Source organism: Neltuma alba, unplaced genomic scaffold (assembly GCF_004799145.2).
Source record: "Neltuma alba isolate B1F8T4 unplaced genomic scaffold, ASM479914v2 tig00010787_pilon, whole genome shotgun sequence".
NCBI lineage: Eukaryota > Viridiplantae > Streptophyta > Magnoliopsida > Fabales > Fabaceae > Neltuma > Neltuma alba.
This window is the reverse complement of record NW_021635604.1, coordinates 307,193-323,998: the sequence shown is the minus strand read 5'-3', so window position 1 is coordinate 323,998 and position 16,806 is coordinate 307,193. Positions and strand designations below refer to the sequence as shown.

General features: G+C 36.4%; 4 protein-coding genes across 4 annotated transcripts; 1 reads left to right on the top strand and 3 right to left on the bottom strand.

Annotated features, from left to right (window-relative positions):
- Nucleotides 1–275: 275 nt before the first annotated feature.
- LOC114759086 (uncharacterized) lies at nucleotides 276–1,955 on the bottom strand. Its single transcript, XM_028948183.1, has one exon. It carries the CDS (start codon nucleotides 1,953–1,955, stop codon nucleotides 276–278), a length of 1,680 nt encoding a protein of 559 aa, XP_028804016.1.
- Nucleotides 1,956–8,651: 6,696 nt separating this feature from the next.
- Nucleotides 8,652–9,814, bottom strand: LOC114759085 (MDIS1-interacting receptor like kinase 2-like). Its single transcript, XM_028948182.1, has 2 exons — nucleotides 9,099–9,814; nucleotides 8,652–9,007 (listed from the first exon to the last, which is right to left on the bottom strand). The coding sequence occupies exons 1-2, from the start codon at nucleotides 9,733–9,735 to the stop codon at nucleotides 8,652–8,654; spliced, it is 993 nt and encodes a 330-aa protein (XP_028804015.1). The 5' UTR covers nucleotides 9,736–9,814.
- An 82-nt stretch (nucleotides 9,815–9,896) lies between these two features.
- On the bottom strand, nucleotides 9,897–11,781 carry LOC114759084 (MDIS1-interacting receptor like kinase 2-like). The gene is made up of 2 exons (XM_028948180.1): nucleotides 10,048–11,781; nucleotides 9,897–9,944 (listed from the first exon to the last, which is right to left on the bottom strand). Exons 1-2 carry the CDS (start codon nucleotides 11,779–11,781, stop codon nucleotides 9,897–9,899), a joined length of 1,782 nt encoding a protein of 593 aa, XP_028804013.1.
- Nucleotides 11,782–13,062: 1,281 nt separating this feature from the next.
- Nucleotides 13,063–16,423, top strand: LOC114759083 (subtilisin-like protease Glyma18g48580). The gene is made up of 5 exons (XM_028948179.1): nucleotides 13,063–13,088; nucleotides 14,965–15,222; nucleotides 15,338–15,452; nucleotides 15,553–15,766; nucleotides 15,864–16,423. Exons 1-5 carry the CDS (start codon nucleotides 13,063–13,065, stop codon nucleotides 16,421–16,423), a joined length of 1,173 nt encoding a protein of 390 aa, XP_028804012.1.
- Nucleotides 16,424–16,806: the final 383 nt, after the last annotated feature.

Sequence of the window (16,806 nt, the reverse complement as noted above, 5' to 3'; positions counted from 1 at the left end):
GCTCGCATGAATAAATTGGTCAGTTTTTTCAATGACACGCACTGACCACTTCTCATCTTTCCAGCACACCCAAATGCCTCCTGCGAATCCTCTTGCTTCCACCTTAACTGAATACTTGAACCCAAGTTCCTTTATTACCTTATCTGCCCTCCCCCCACTTATTCTGGGTTCAAGCAGAATAGTAAAACTTGGCTTCCTCATCCTTAACATATTTTTACAAGCTAAGGCAAACTGCTTGCTTGCAGCGCCTCTACAATTCCACATCAGTAAAGACATTAATAACTAGCAGATACGTCCTTCCCCACTATGGCTCCCTGGCCATCCAGTCGTACTCCCATGTCATTTACTGATTGCATCTCATTTTCTACCATATCACTCCATTTCCTCCTCTGCTCTCCATCCCCATCAGGGTCAAATTGATTCATCAGTCCCTCACACCCATTGCGCCCTCTAGAAAGCACAATCTGACCCCCTGTGTTCTCCTCTTCCACTCCCCATTCTTCATATACCTCCACCACTTCGTCGGTCTCCATGCAATCTTTCTGAAGGCTCATCTCCTCACCTACTCTTTTCTGAGCCGCAAAGAAATCCCCTCCTTCACTCCTATCTTGCATTTTGTTTACCTTCCTAACCTCTGTTTTGCTCTTCCCGTAAGAACTTGCTTCAGCCCTCACCGTGCGCATGTTAGTAATATCCTTCAAAGCCTTCTTCCCTACCGTTCTTTTTTTGGTCCTCCTACCTTCCTCCATGCCACCAGTGCCTGTATTAATTCCACCCCTCACATTCTGCATATCCCTCTCCCTTTGTTCCACCTCCAACCCGTTTTGCCGTAAAATTTCAAAACGTGATGGAGCGCCAACCATGTCTGTCATACTCCTAGGCCTCCTACCTCGTCTATTCCTCTGCACCACTCTCCATAGTCCCCCTCCGTTGGTATCCTCTAACTCCTTAGCCACATTGTTTCCACTTCGCATCGTAGTATCCCCTCCTGTTTCACTGCTTGTCTCCTTTTCCTGCCCCTGCTCCACCTCCTTCTTACAATCCTCCCTCACATCCCCATAAGTTCCACATGCTAAGCACAGTAGGTTCATGCTTTCATACTCGATTGGATAGCACCTTCCATCAATAGCATAATGAGGCAGAAGCGGTTTCTTTAAATCCACCTCAACACATGCACGCGCAAAGCGGCCTCTCTTCCTCCTTGCTGTCGGTCCATCAACCTTTATAACTCTCCCGATCTCACTACCAATAGCATAAAGAATTTTCTTATCATATAGATCTATAGAAATAACTGGCAATCTTACCCACACTGCAACCTTGTCAATCACTTCAGACATAGGATTGAAAGTAGGTTTCCATCGCATAACCACTAGGTATGAGTCCATCACGATCCATAGACCACCAGTTAATGCCAGCTCGTAGTCTTCCTTGCTCTGGAACTCAACCAAAAAATAGTCCATATCGATGTCGACTACATCCACCTTCCCTGCCTTACTCCACATTTGCACAATCCTTGGCCCCAAGCTTCGGAGACTAACCGATTTACCAAGCAGCTTCACGATTAGCGTCGCTTGAAACGGCTGAGCCAGTCGCTCCCTCTCCTGTTTCTCCAATATGATATTAGGGCACAAAGGATCTGAACGATCAACAAGATATCCACCCCTAGCATCCTCCATAGACTCAAATCCTGTATCCACTGCAGAGAGCTCATCCAAACACCACTGCGACCCATTCTTCTCATGATTCATTAATAAATCACGGTAAGACTTCACACCTGAACCTCCACTTTCCCCCAAATCCTCCATCCACTTCTCCATTCTTGGCTTTAATGAAATCTCTCCAGTAAAAGTTCCATCCCCCCTTCGAACCTTTCGTTTGCTCCGATTGAGCGCATCCACTTCCTCCGCTGTGAGCTCCCCCCGATCGCCTCTTTCGCCGCCCTCAGTTGAGAGCATTTTCGCAGTTGGAGGAATAAAAACACATCTAAATTTTATTTCTATGCTTAATCTTTAATGTTTAGCATGAATACTAAGTTAAAATGTACTAATTAGGCTTAAAGACTAATGGTTGGGAATTTATGTAATTTTTTATGAAATTAACCATTCTTTTTTTTCATCTCCCTAAGTGTTTTTATCCTGTGATTTTGTGATACTCCTTCGGTCTTTAATATAAGATCTATTTATCTAATTTGATTAGATTAAATAAGTTAAGTTAGTTAATTATTAAAAAAATATGATATGTTTTTTCTATAACACCATAATCATTCTCTTTAATATCATCCTTCCCTTTCCTACTTGATTATGGTTAAGAGAGTATCAATAAAGATAATTTAGAAAAAATTGATAAATATGAGAAATAAATCTTATATTAAAACTAAGATCAACTCAACAATTAGGTCATACATTGAGGACAGAAAGAGTATTACATTTGGATGGGTTATTTTGCAGGCAAACACCTAGCAAAATCACCAAATGGTTTGTTAAAACAATCTTGGGTCCAAGAGGAAAATCAATTCCGTTCAGTTGCAATTCCTTTCCACTATCATCTTAATTATTTCAGCAACCAAATAACCCCTTAACCATAATCCTCTCTTTCTGCCCTCGCCCTCTGGGTGGCTCACAGTCTGTCTCTTTGACTCCCAGAGAAGTGTTAACGTGTTGGATCTAAAAGCTACAAAAGGGAGTTTATTTGTCATTTTCGTCTAGTTTCATATTTGCGATTCTAAGTAGCCTAGGTTTAATGCCTCATTTGGCACGGTGAAAGAGTTCTAAATGGAACTAGGTGTTAAAAGTTTGCTTGGCATACATATGAAACTGGAACATAATTTTGTCTTGATATGCTTATTTATAATTTAAATACACTTTTGTACCCTTCCACTAAAAAGCCCTAACCACCACCCAAAGTCATGGCAATCGCATAAACAACCTGCTGCCAGCAGTGAAGTAACCATTATCATCATTCATCAGTAATAACTCAAAGAAAGAAATAAAGAAGAAGACACAACTATTATCCCTTTTTGTATAAAGAGAACTAGAAGCAGAAATTTCTCATCTAAATCAAAGAAGTGAATGGAATAACAGAAAAGGTCGACGGAAGTCAACGACAACAAGATTGACATAAGTCAATGGCAAAAGAGGCTAATGGAAGTTGACAACGACAATGATGGACCAAAATCTAAAATGAAAACAACACTCGCCTAGGTCTGAAGTAGACAGCTACCTCACTAGTGCTTATCTGTTGTCATTGGTACTGTTCCATGCAGGCAGGATGGAACCCATCTCCATCATTTTTGGTGGAAATGAGCTCATCGGGAACCGAATTCCTAGCTACCAAACATCCTAAATACATAGCCTTGGTTTCATTGTACCAAATAGGGCATAAGAATTTGGACATTGGATTCTGGATTTCGTATGTACATTTCATTGAAAGAGCTTGATTTGAGAAAGATAATTTCAGTTGCGATTAGTTGTAATTGTGGATGCTTTACTCGATTGAAACATTTTGCTCTCTGATCTCAATTTTCAAGATTAATTTGATTGCATTTGCTTATTAGACATGATAATGCATTGTGAATATAATTGAGTTGAGGTAACTTGGAGATTAATGATTACTACACTTTAGAAAATAATAACTTCAATTGTATAATATGATAACAAAACCTTAACATTTAAGTGATTACTGTTAGTCTGAAAAGTTAAGTTGGGTTTTATGCGTCTGGGGTCATTTAGAGATCAATGACTCTTTCACTTTGAATAATAACAACTTTAATTATATGAAACGGAAATAAAACTTTCATTAGTAGCATATAACTACATTTATGGGAGAAAAATATGATTAAAGTTATTATGGCTTAAGGTTTTTTTTTGTGAAATTTATTGTTAAATTGTGTATTTTTTTGGGAAGGCATAATTGTCCTCCTATTTGAGGTAATCCTATTCGAGATACTATCGGATACTAAATCAAAATTATTGTTTCTTAAAGTGGACTTCAAAATACCAACTAGTTGCCTGTAATGAATGGGCTAGATTGTAAAATTGGCCGAGACTGAGTCAAAGATTAATGGGCCACATGTTGTTTACGAGTTCATAACCGTTGGATCGTGCTGCAATTTGGTCAGCTGGCCTTGGATTTCATACTCGTCAATTTCAACAGTTAGATCATCAATTCAATCTATAAGTTATAATTTATTAGGTATATTTTTAATTTATTTTTTTAGATTTGGTAGATAGAATACTAAATAGTAAATTAGTATTTTTAAATTCATTAACTGTTAGATTAACTCAAAATTTAGAGAGTAGACTTGTGACATATAAGAGATTAAATTCAATGTTTGGATTAATAATTAGACTTCTATAATAAGAATAAATTAACTCATATTGAGGCTGTTTATCTAAATTCTTCAAAGATAGAACATAAGCTATAAATTGAAGGTTCTCTATCTAGGTTATGAATTTGGTGATTCTAATGATATAATTTAATGATTAAAGATAATATAAGTTAAGTGAACCTAGGAATTGAATTTAAATCCTCATATATATGTTTTTACCTTGAACCTTAGAAAAAGCTTTTCGAGGTAGGATTTTGAGTAACAGTTGAAGGTTTTAGAGGGAGACTTAAAGGCGAAAAATTTGTGAGTAGTTTACTCTAATATTGTAGAGATAATATTTTAATTTCATTTGTAGATATAAATACTATTATGGTATTTTTGAGTACGGGTCTCGTTTGTATTTGACTGTTAGCTAGGAGTTTAGGTAACTAAATTTCTATATGTTGCATGCTCTGGTATGAAGTTGATGAGTGATTTTATAACCAATTTTTGTATACGTATATTATGTTTTGTATGAACTGTCTTGTAGGATGCTATTTTGAAAAGGGTTGAAATCGTTTGTGTTAATAGAAATTAATGATTATGACTATAATGTATTATTTTGAAAATTGGTTAATTATGCATATAAAATGTGTTGTCGTAAACCCTGTGCATTTAGTTTGGATGGGGGAAGGAGATGATTGGAATTACCAAGATTTATATACTTGCCACATGGCATTGGCCTCCATACGAAGCTCTATGGTTGGCCATTATCATTGTCCTACTAGTTTTTCAAGGGACTGCAACAACTTACTAGTTCTTTAAAGGGGGACCCATGGTCCACCAAGTGCTCTGTGTTCTTTGGCCAGTCTATATCACTCATGTGGTGAGCTTGTCAGAATAGCCAGTCAAATGGAAAGAATTTAGCCCATAAGTCCAGTTGGCGGAAATAGGGAGGATATAAGAATGGATTTGGGTTCATGAGTTGCATATGACATGGTATCTTATGTCCAGTTGGAACTTTGTTCTCTTTTTTCCATGGCTAAAACTATTTACCATTTCAACCAACAATTTGTTGATTACTAATTCAATCTTTAAATTAAGTAAGATAAGATGTTAGTGTTTTCACTCCAGAAAAGTAATATTCCAAAAATTCATAAATGATTATCCTTGAAACTATCTATTTACGATCGAATTTTCAATGTAACTATCAAGTATTAATGAGTACTTGATTTACATTGATGAATCAATTTCAATAATAAAATTTATAACGAATTATATTATTTATAAATTTTAAATAATGCGACTCATTTCTTAAACTCCTTATAATACATAAGAAAATATTGGCCCTATGGCGAATGCTTTTCTAACAAACTTTTTCCTTACGCCTCACTCTTTTTTTGATATACTTCCTTACCCCTCACTCTAGTCAATATCATTATACATTACTTAATTTTCTTTCCTTTCTTTTGAATATTTTACGAAGTGAGATCACATAAGTGTGCTTAATGAGCTGTAAAGGCCAATTCTCAATATATTTAAGCTTTTTTTTTCCCCTAAAGTCTATTAATACTACGATATATAGAGATGTCTGATACAAATAAAGAAACTTCTTATAAGTATGTGATAAAAGATTAAGAAACATGTTTTTTTAATTCCCGTTTTCCAATGAAAGCAATCTAGTTTGGAAAATAAAGATCTAAATGTCTAAAGGATGAAGAAATAACTGTGAGAAAGGACAGGTTTGAATAAAATGTAGCCGATTCTTGAAGCACATATTACCCCACCTTATCTTCAAAGAAGATTCTCTTCTGTGTGTTCGCGCGCGTGTCACAATTACAAAACAAAAAATTGCAAGAAACAAAATTTGAACATAAATGTCCAATAATGGTGGTTATAAATTAAACCTTCAAGTGATAAAAACAAACGAGGTAAAGATAATTCTGGGATGTTGATAGAAACGGAATCATCAAGAAATGGGCTGTCATAGTTCTTGACTTTGTGCGCCTCCCACTAAGCACATTATTACATATCCATTATTAAGCAACTTTACAGTTCGACAATGATGAGGACTTTTCCTGTCAGATAGCTCTCCACTTTTGGAATAGCCACACTTCATTAAAATAAAGGAAGGAAGGAAGGAGAGAAGAAGCTAGTCATAACCCCCCCCCCTCGATAATTAAAGTATGCATAACTTTAGTTAAAGAGAAGAAGTGACTAAATCGATTGACCTTATTTGTTGACCATGTATAAATTAAAGGGCACAAGAATAATATCGTCACAAATATTATAACAACAATAATAATAATATAACTGTGTTCATTCAATATCCCGTGCGAATTTTCTTGTTTCTTATTATCACTATATCAACCATTTGTGTGTAAGTGATAACTCTCCATTTTTAATATAGTTAAAGAATATTTTGAGTGATTTTTTGGAGAATTATTAATGCATTTTATAAGATTTCTAAGGGCTAATTGAAAATTTTGATTTTGAGTATTATTTGGGGGATTTTCTTGTAAATCTCTTAGTTTTAAATAAATAAAAATGATTAATATTAAGTTTAAGACTTAGTTGATTTTATCTTATCTTATTTTAATTTCGTTAGAGTTTATTCCTTTTTCTCTTATTTTCTTTTTCAGTTTTCCCCCCTTTTTATTTTGTTTTATTTTATTTTTTTCCCTCTTTTCTTTCAGCTTTCAGTGAACGCACCGTTTCGACTGATTTGTGGGGAAAGGGTACTGATTTGGGAGAGCGACGATCGTCTTGGGGTTCTGTTTGGAGGGGGGGGGGGAGCGCCGAAAACTGGGAGAATGACTTCGGATCATTCATCATCATAAGGAAGGCGCCGAAACAGGTGCAGGGAGGACTGTTCATCATCGTCAAAAATTTGGAAGGTCGCCGAACTGCTTCTGCTGGAGGCCGCCGACTGAGGAGAGAGATGAAGCGCCGAACTTGTTTTGACTTGTAAGAGCAGAGGGAGGCCGCTGACTTAGTTCTGTAGCTGGTTTTGGAGGAAGGCCGCCGACTGGTTCGAACAAAAGGTGATCTGGTTCTGGTTCTGTGACAGAGAGGGAGGGAGATTCATCTTGAAGCCGCGGAAACTGAAGAGAGGAGGCGCCGAACTGGTTCTGGACTAGAGGGACGCCGTCGTAGATATCAGGGCTGAGGAGGAAGAGTTCAACGACGGTCTTCACTCCAACGGCTGGACCAGAGCTGCGTTTTGTGCTTTCAGTTTTCTCATTCCTTTCTCCTTTAATTTCGATCATGAATTTTGAATCTGGAATTATTGTTGCTGAATTGGAATTGCAAGTCATGTGTAGCTAATTCTATTTTACAGCCTAGAGAAACTATGAACTTGTTAGTAGATTGAGTTTAATTTTACTGAATTGAGGATGCTTAATATTAAATTTTGGTTACCTAATCTTGTTCTTTATTATCCATTTGATGATTGGCCACCATTAATTGCGAATTTGAGAATTAAAGTTTTCCTTGACAAAAAAGATTTTAATTGGGCTCTTAGACTCAGTAATATATGATTGGATGATAATCTAATTTGTGATTAGGATAGAAATATACCTAGTTGCCCCATATAATTGTTGATGAGTGAGACCGAATTGTTTAGCCTCTTAGTTAATTGTGTGAGACATCGCATAATTAATTTAAGAGAGGGTTATAAGCAGACTGACAGTCACTTGTAGCTAATTGAACTCTAAATTAACAAAATTGACATTAAAGCCAATCAATTCAGTGAATTAAGGTTCAAGAAGCCAGGAAGGGATTTGTAACTCTAGGTTGTTCTTTTTAATATTTGTTCTAGTTAATTTTAGAAAGCTTGGTTTTATTTTGCTTAAGTTTCTTTTCACTCAATTTTATTAAATATTGATTTATTAAATCTTGATTTTCTCAACTTAAATGAAATAAGAATTTTTATTACCTAATCACTGTTAATTGAGTTCACTGTTAATCACTATTTAGGTACTGTCTATTTTTATGACATATACACTTGTGATGTCTCTTAATATTTGGTAGCATCAGTAATATTTTCAAAATTTTAAATTCTATTTAAAAAAAGAAAAAGCATGCAATAGATTAATCCATGGAAGTGATTTTACTTTCTAACTTTTGATTGAAGTAAAAGACATAAATCTAACATAAAATGATCATAGCCAGCCATGATGTGACGAGAGTTAAAACGATAATGCAGAAACCAAACATTCACTCCAATCTTGTACAAGCCCCAAACTGACCACACATATGATACAAAAATTACAAGCTTAAAATATTTACATTAAAATGTCAAGTGCAACACTTTATACTTTGCAAGCACACTTACAAATGAAGTTCAATCCCTCATTAGTTGCCTGATGGTGATGGTGTGAAATTGATCCTCTGAATAAGATTTTGGTGTCCTTGCTAGCTCCACAGATACTTGTTCCATGGTTGGACGAGATTGAGGAGTCTCATTCAAGCAACACAAAGCTATTTTTGCAACTAAGATCACATCATCTAGGATTGGTTTTGTGAGTGGAAAAAGTCGTTGGTCTAACACATCTTTTAACAATAAATCATTATTGGTTGAATTCTCCGCCAAAAATGAAATAAGTTCAGCAGGATGTGTACCCATAATGATTTCTAAAGTCAAAACTCCAAAGCTGTATACATCACATTTCTCATTGGCCTTCATTATGAAAGCAATCTCTGCAATAAGGTTAATGTTACCAATAATATATATCCACAGTACATCAAAAGATTAATGCTTTGAAAAGATTAGGAATAAAAAAAGTCTTACCTGGAGCAGCATAGCCAAATGTGCCAGCAAATGTGGTCATATTGTTTGAGTTAGGATCCAAAAATTTTGCTGTTCCGAAGTCAATGATGTGAGCTTCTTCATAGTTTGAACTTAAAAGAACATTCTTGCTTGATATGTCACGATGAACAATAGGAATTGAACAGCCATGATGCATGTGGAATAAAGCATTAGCCACGCCTTTAACAACATTCACCCTGTTATTCCAGTCAAACTCAGTGGCCTGCTTCTCATTCTTTAGTATGTTATCCAAGTTGCCACCTTCCAAGAACTCATAAACCAAAATGGAGAATTGTGAGTTGGAATAAAATCCATATAGCTTCACAATGTTGCGATGTTTGATTTCTGTCAAAGCTTGAATCTCACTTGTAAAAGCTTTGTGGTTGGTGATTTCCCCACTTGGCATTGAATGAAGCTTCTTTACAGCGACAACATCACCTGTAGGCAACTCAGCCCTATAAACACTTCCTTGGCCCCCTTTCCCAACAAGATATCTTTCATCAAATTCCTTTGTGGCTTCAATGATATCTTCATACAATATTTCTCTTTCAAGGCCCCATACAAAATAAACATCTTCAAGTGGAGCTTTCTCATCTTTGTTTTTAGCTTTTGTTGCCATTCGAGAACAAATAAAAGATGCTCCAACAATTACTAATAGCAGTATGGCTAATGGGAGTAGTATTATCAATAACTTTTTTCTCTTACTATATCCATTTTTTTGGAAATCGCCACAAGGACTTAAACCATCAGTGACATTACCACACAAACCTTTATTATTCCTCAATCCATCAAAGTTGTGAAAGGCTGGTCTATTTGGAACAGGGCCTTCTAACTGATTGTATGATATGTCAACTATAGATAAAGTTGACATTGGTCTATTGAAACCGGAAGGAAGGTGGCCAGTGAGATTATTATGCGAGACGTTCAATACTTGCAAGTTGGGTAACATTCCAAGCCTTGATGGTAATGTTCCAATCAGCAAATTGTCACTAAGATCAAGTTGTTCAAGGGCTTGGAGTTCACCAAACTCATAAGGAATGCTTTCATCAAATTTGTTTTTGCTCAAATTCAAGGCTCTTAAGCTTTTTAATTCCCCAAGCTCTCTTGTGATTGAGCCACTGAAATTATTTGCTGCCAACTCTAATTTTTGAAGTTGAGTAAGTGACCTTATATTTGAGGGGACATTACCAGACAAGTTATTGTGGCTCAATGAGAGTTCTTGCAACATGATCAACTTTTCTAGTTCTTTTGGGATTTGTCCAGACAGATGATTTGAAGACAAGTTAAGTAAACCAAGCTTAGTTGCCTCTCCAAGTTTTGGTGGTATATCACCAGAAAGGTTATTACTGTGAATAATCATTTGTGTGAGGCTTTGACACTCCCCCCACCTAGATGAAAGGTGTCCATACAATTGATTGCCACTAAGATCTATGTAGTACAAATTAGGATATACTCCAAAAGCATCTGTTATATTATCCACCATTTGGTTATTATCAAACCTGAGTCTTTGTAGACTCGAACAATCCTTCAAACTTGATGGAATAGGGCCACTAAAATGATTACCATTTACAGCGAGGGCAACTAACATCCTACTTTGACAAATTTTTTGTGGCAAAGGACCACTGAAATGATTATTAACCAGTTGTATGTTCCGACAACTTGTCAAGTTATTCATTTCTCGTGGAAGTTGACCACTAAAATTGTTGTCAGACATGAATAGGAGGTTAAGTTTTGTCATATTTCCTATAGTGGAAGGAATAAATCCTGAAAGACTATTGTTTCGAACGTGGAAATCATGTAAATTGATCAAGTTGCCGATGGATGAAGGAATTGAGCCAACAAATCTGTTATTAGAAAGGGACAAATATTTGAGATTTGTTAGGTTTCCTATCGAGGGAGAGATTGGCCCAGAAAATTTATTATAACGAAATCCAATGTCAACGAGAGAATTCAGTTTCCAGAATTCAGCAGGAATGGGACCTGTGAGATAGTTCTCATAAAGAAAAAGTATTTGCAACTTGGTCAAGTTTCCGATTGATGGTGGGATTCCCCCTAGCAAAGAGTTGCTATGCAAGCGAAGATCCAAAAGATTGCTCAACATTCCAATCTCTTCAGGAATGGGACCGGAAAGAGAATTTTCTCCAAGCCAGAGGAAATTCAAATTCCTCAAATTCCCAATTTCATGGGTAATTTGTCCTGTGAGATTACATGCACTAAGATCAAGATGATTTAGAGCGGTGAGATTCCAGATTTCAGGAGGGATGGGACCCCTAATTCGATTATCTGACAAACTCAACATCAAAATACGGGACAATTTACCAATTTGGTGGGGAATGTATCCATGAAATTGGTTGTAACGTATGTCGAAGCTGAGGAGACTAGGAAAGGCAGCAAAGTTTAGAGTGGAAAGTGTACCTTGAAGGCTAAGATTTGAGAGACTTATGTTGATCACAGACATGGATTCATCACAAGAAATTCCCCTCCACAACTCTCTGCACGGGTTAGTATCATTCTTCCAAGACGACAAGGTAGCTTGACTTTGGTCGTTAAAGCTATCCCTCCACTTCAACAGAGCTTGTGCTTCGCTATCTCCACCAGCGACAGATGCAAAGGAAGCGAAACAGAAGAATAAAGCCAGCAGCTTAGTGGAATCTCGTTCAGACATGGTTTTTTGGTAAACTTTTGAGTCAGGAATCTATTCAGGGACGGAACAGTGGTTCGGTGGTTGTAAATGGTGGGTATCTGATTCTTGGGATGCTCAAGATAATGTTACAGATCGTATGATAGTATGGATTATATAGGCCTTTAAGGCAATAATTTCTCATTATTAAATACTCCTCCGGTTCTAAATATAAGACCCTTACTCTCTGTTAGGAGTAATATTTTACAATAGACTTGCAAATATAATTGACCTCAAGAAATATTAGCTGCCCTTTTTTGCTTTCATATAAAGTAGACGATGATAAGGTTCTGTTAAAGTTATCCTTTGAAAAGCGCATAAACGGAATAAATTTCGATGCCAAGCCTAAGCCGGATGATGAGTGTCAAGAACTCGTTACAATTACCGTTTACCTCCAATTTCTTTTGCCATATACCGTTTACGTCTAATTTACATGAAACTGAATTTTATTTTTCACCTTCACATTTTTTAAAAATTATTTTAAAGTTCTCCTTTAATTAATTTTTACTACTTCCCCGCAAGAATTATGTCCCTGCTCCGTCCCTGTTACGTAATTTTCCCATAAATGGTGATTGTAACAACCTCTTGTATTGCCCACAAACGTTTATCGGCTAACAAAAGTTTGGAAAGACTTCTAGTACATGATAAGTCCTGTGATGCTCATCACTACAGTAAAATCTAAACCATTCAAAATCATTTTTAATAGCCTAGATTTAAAATTTTCAACTAGTAATTTTTAAATATGAAATTTACTTTTTAAAAAACTTATAGTTAAGATATTAGATTTATTTTGGATGATCTATTTATTAATTTTTTTTCAAAAAATAAGGATATTAAATATTAAATCTAGGCCCTTTATATTAAATTTAAATAATTAAGATTTAATAAGTATCATAATATTCATTGCTACCATAAGTATTGAAAATGGTCCTGCAGTTTGCCTATGTGCGTGCTTTTGATGTTGACGCATGTAGGACAGTGGCATCCCACTCATAATCCATTTACTCTCTCTCACCTTTTACAGAGAGAAAAGCGGATCCGGATCTTCTCAGCGGCCATTTTCCCCTTTTCTCTCAGAAGCTCAATATCCTACCCATCCAGTTGATCTAACAGCCTGCAAAGAGACACCACATGAAGCTTTTGAGAATCGCATCTGAACCATTCATCTTGATATAATCCTGGCCGTTCATTTAATTGCATATTCTGCTAAATCGCTTCAGAATTTAGAGTGCCATTTGCGGTCGAAGTTCCAAAACCTCCCGGGCAATGCGGACAGGAAGCTCCGTCGTCTCGTAACCCGTTGTTGGAAAATATGAGAGAATCTCCATCGCTTTGCTAAAAGTAGTTTATTCAAGCATCTACATTACACGTCTTCCTCTATATCTTCACTCTTCTTTTCCATCCCCCTCTTCCTCATTCTTGACGTTTGAATGGCCAAGTAAGCAGAGGTTCTTTCCAGAAAATTAGCAAGGTTATTGCATTTAAATTAGAATCTTTTGTCTGCTACTGTTAGAATCTAAGATGACCTGTGCTGCCATGGACTTATAAGCTAAGCAATTGTGCCAAGATTCTTTAAAGCATAATTTTTGTTCTAATTTTCACATTGAGTTTCTTTTTGGTTTGCATCATATGATAATTTTATGGAATTATTATATTCTTCATTTATTTCCCCCCATGATAAGCAATGTTGGTTTTGTATTGAGGAACATATATTCTAAATGAAGTTTGCAAAATTTCAATGAAGTCGATGTGTTGAATTTATATGGCAAAGTTGAGCAAAGTTACCACTTTTAGTTTAGATGGAAAACTTATGGTGGTGAATTATCCATTTTTCTTCCATCATTTTGGTGAAAGGAGGTCTTCTAGTTTTGTTTGCATCTCTCTATACTAATGGTATTAGCAGTCCCATGATTTCTCTGTTGTTCAACAAAATCAAATGCCATAATATATATTCTGACCTTTTAGTTGAGTTCTTAGTTGGCGCATCATGATTTTCCCCAGTTTTCTATGTACAATCAGTTAGAATCAATATATTAGTGATAGTGAATGCAATCTATAGATAACAACAATCATCCATCCATGACTTCGTCTTGCACAAATTTTGTGCACCTTCAATACCTCCTGTTCTTGTTTATGCAGCCATTTAAAGATATGATCGAAGAGACTAGGAATTGCAAACCAGTTAACCAACATACTCAGAGATGTTGCAGAGGAGTGAGTTTGAAGTTTTATTGCTTATCGCTTTTTTAAGTTCTTTTAAGAGTTGCTGTGTAAATATTTTTTCAGACCATAAAGTGTTCCCCCATGAGAGCTTTTGTGATGTTGCCACGGACAAAGTTACAGAAGTATAGATAGATTGATTCCAAATAATAATGACATACACATCTTCTAAACAAATTACGCGACCAAGTTTGCTGCAAAGCTACCTTTGGAACCAATTAAACAAAACATAACTTGCTCTTCCGTATTTAGTGAAATAGAATTTGATACATATTGAACTAGCTGTCATAATGAACAAAACAGAATTTGTTGTTCTGTGGAAGAAGATACAAGTTGCTGTCATGTCATACAAAATATCACCTGGTGGATTGAAGGATTGAAGTGTTGGAATTTTTTTTTATTGCAGGTGGTAGCTACATTATCTCTCGTGTTGACTAAATATTGTTGAGGCTATAGAAAATGGACTTTCAGGGCCTTCACCTGCTAGGAATTGATTAGACATTGTTGAAGTTGTTATGGAAGACGCACCTTCGCCTAACAAGAAGGAAGAAGTTAAAGAGCGACGTAGATGTTAGTGTAGAATCATAAAAAAGTTGTAATGCAATATATTAAATATAACAAAGCTGTCTTGTATATATGTAGTTTGCGCTCGACAAGTGTTTCATGTAATGCTGTAAATTTGGTTTTAAGATAGTTGATTCTTCTTCTAAACAATTGTACCAAAATTTGTACCTAAGAGTTTGAAAAATACATTTAGTCTCTTTACTTGTTACTTCACAGGCATCTTATTGTTCTCAAATAGACTTAAACTCTTGAGTTATCATAAGCTGAACATTTCAAGATGCGTAAGAATGAATCAATCATTTCACAATTCATGATGCTTTCTAAGCTATGTGTAAACGGTCAGTAGCATGAACACGTGCGTACATTTTGGTTGCTCTGTTGCAGTCAGCTTTGTAGACCAGGAAGGCTTGATCCTCGCAAAGCAAGGGGTCGCATATTGCTGTGCCAAAGAGGGAGAAGCCTAAGGCCTGTGGATAAGGGCGCAGAAGCAAAGCGTGTAGGCGCATTGAAAATGATTTTGCAAAACGATAAGCAATTGAACACACGTACAGCTGATGCTCAGGTCCTTGATAGTTCCAATATTCCTCTAGACGGAGGTTCGCATGAGGGTGAAACAGGTCAATACACGTATTTCGGCAAAAAGTAATTAACATAAATCTTTCTCATGAGACAATCCATTTGGAATTGCTCCGAAATAAATATTTTACAGTGACAGAGCTCCATTATTTCTCTATATACATATATATATAAAATGCAGGAAGCCACTTGCAGCAATGAATAATGCAAAAACATTCATACCAATAAGGCCAGCTCCAAGAGTTTCCGCATTCTCATCAAGGGGACCCAACGTGATTCTTCCCTCGATCCTTAAGGTTATAGATCGATTCATTCTCACACACTCTACATCCCCCAGTCATCAAGTATTGTAATTCTTAACATTTGGATTTTTAAAAAAAAAAAAATCTTTTACAGCCCGATGTAACAGCACCAGGTCAGGATATAGTTGCTGCTTATTCACCTGCTGCAAGCCCCACCAACCTCGATTCAGATGATCGTCACTTTAACTTCAATGCTTTATCCGGAACCTCAATGGCATGTCCTCATGCTGCCGGCATTGTTGGTCTTGTCAAAACTCGCCATCCTAATTGGAGTCCTGCCATGATCAAGTCGGCAATTATGACAACTGGTATGACATACATTAGCTAGTCTTCTTTCATGTTTACAATTTGATTCCTCTCTTTTCTAACAAGTATTAAAAAAAAAAAAAAACTATGTTGTTACAGCAAGCATACTGGATAACACCAATAGACTGATTGAGGACGAACAAGATGGTCGAGTAGCAACTCCGTTTCATTACGGCACAGGCTATGTCAAACCCAACATTGCAATAGACCCTGGACTTGTTTATGATCTCAAAACTTCTGATTACCTCAACTTGTTATGCTTTTCTGCGTATGAGGACAGAATAATTGAAGCTATCAACTACAATAGGCCATACAAATGTCCGAGGTCTTACAGACTAGAAGACTTCAACTACCCTTCTATCACATTGCCTTTTCTAGGTGTGAAACCTGTTAATGTTACTCGTATAGTAACAAATGTTGGGGCTCCGGGCACATATACTGTAAATGTCAAACCTCCAAGAGGATTTAAGGTTGTTGTTGTTCCGACAACTTTGACCTTTCAGAGGACAAACCAGAAGAAGAGCTATATGGTTATTTTGCAGGCAACACGTTTAGCCCAAACTTCAAAGCCTTCATTTGGAGAGTTGACATGGACAGATGGCAAGCATAGAGTGAGAAGTCCTATAGTAATCCCTCAACATGCAAAGATGGCTGTGTAGATTTCATCGTTGCCAGTCCACTGTACGTGTTTGAGTAATAATGTGCGATGCGGTAGTGTTAATTAGCGTATGCTCAGATGCGTGTGAATGTACTCATCTTTGTCATATGTTACAATAAAGAGAGGGGTCTACAATCTGTAGTAGGTCCTCTCGCAACTTTCTCAAATTCTGATTTTTTTTAATTTTAATTTTATATTTTTGCTATCTCCTTGAAACCAGTAGTCTTGAAAAATTTGTTGCTTTTCTAGAGAAAATGGATGCACGTGTATATTTCTGCAAGAAATCACACCAAACTTCAGACATCAAACCTTCATTCAACATCTAAAACTTGAGCGACAGAGATAGAGGCCTTGGAAATCAAGTTGCAAAAAGACCTATTTAAC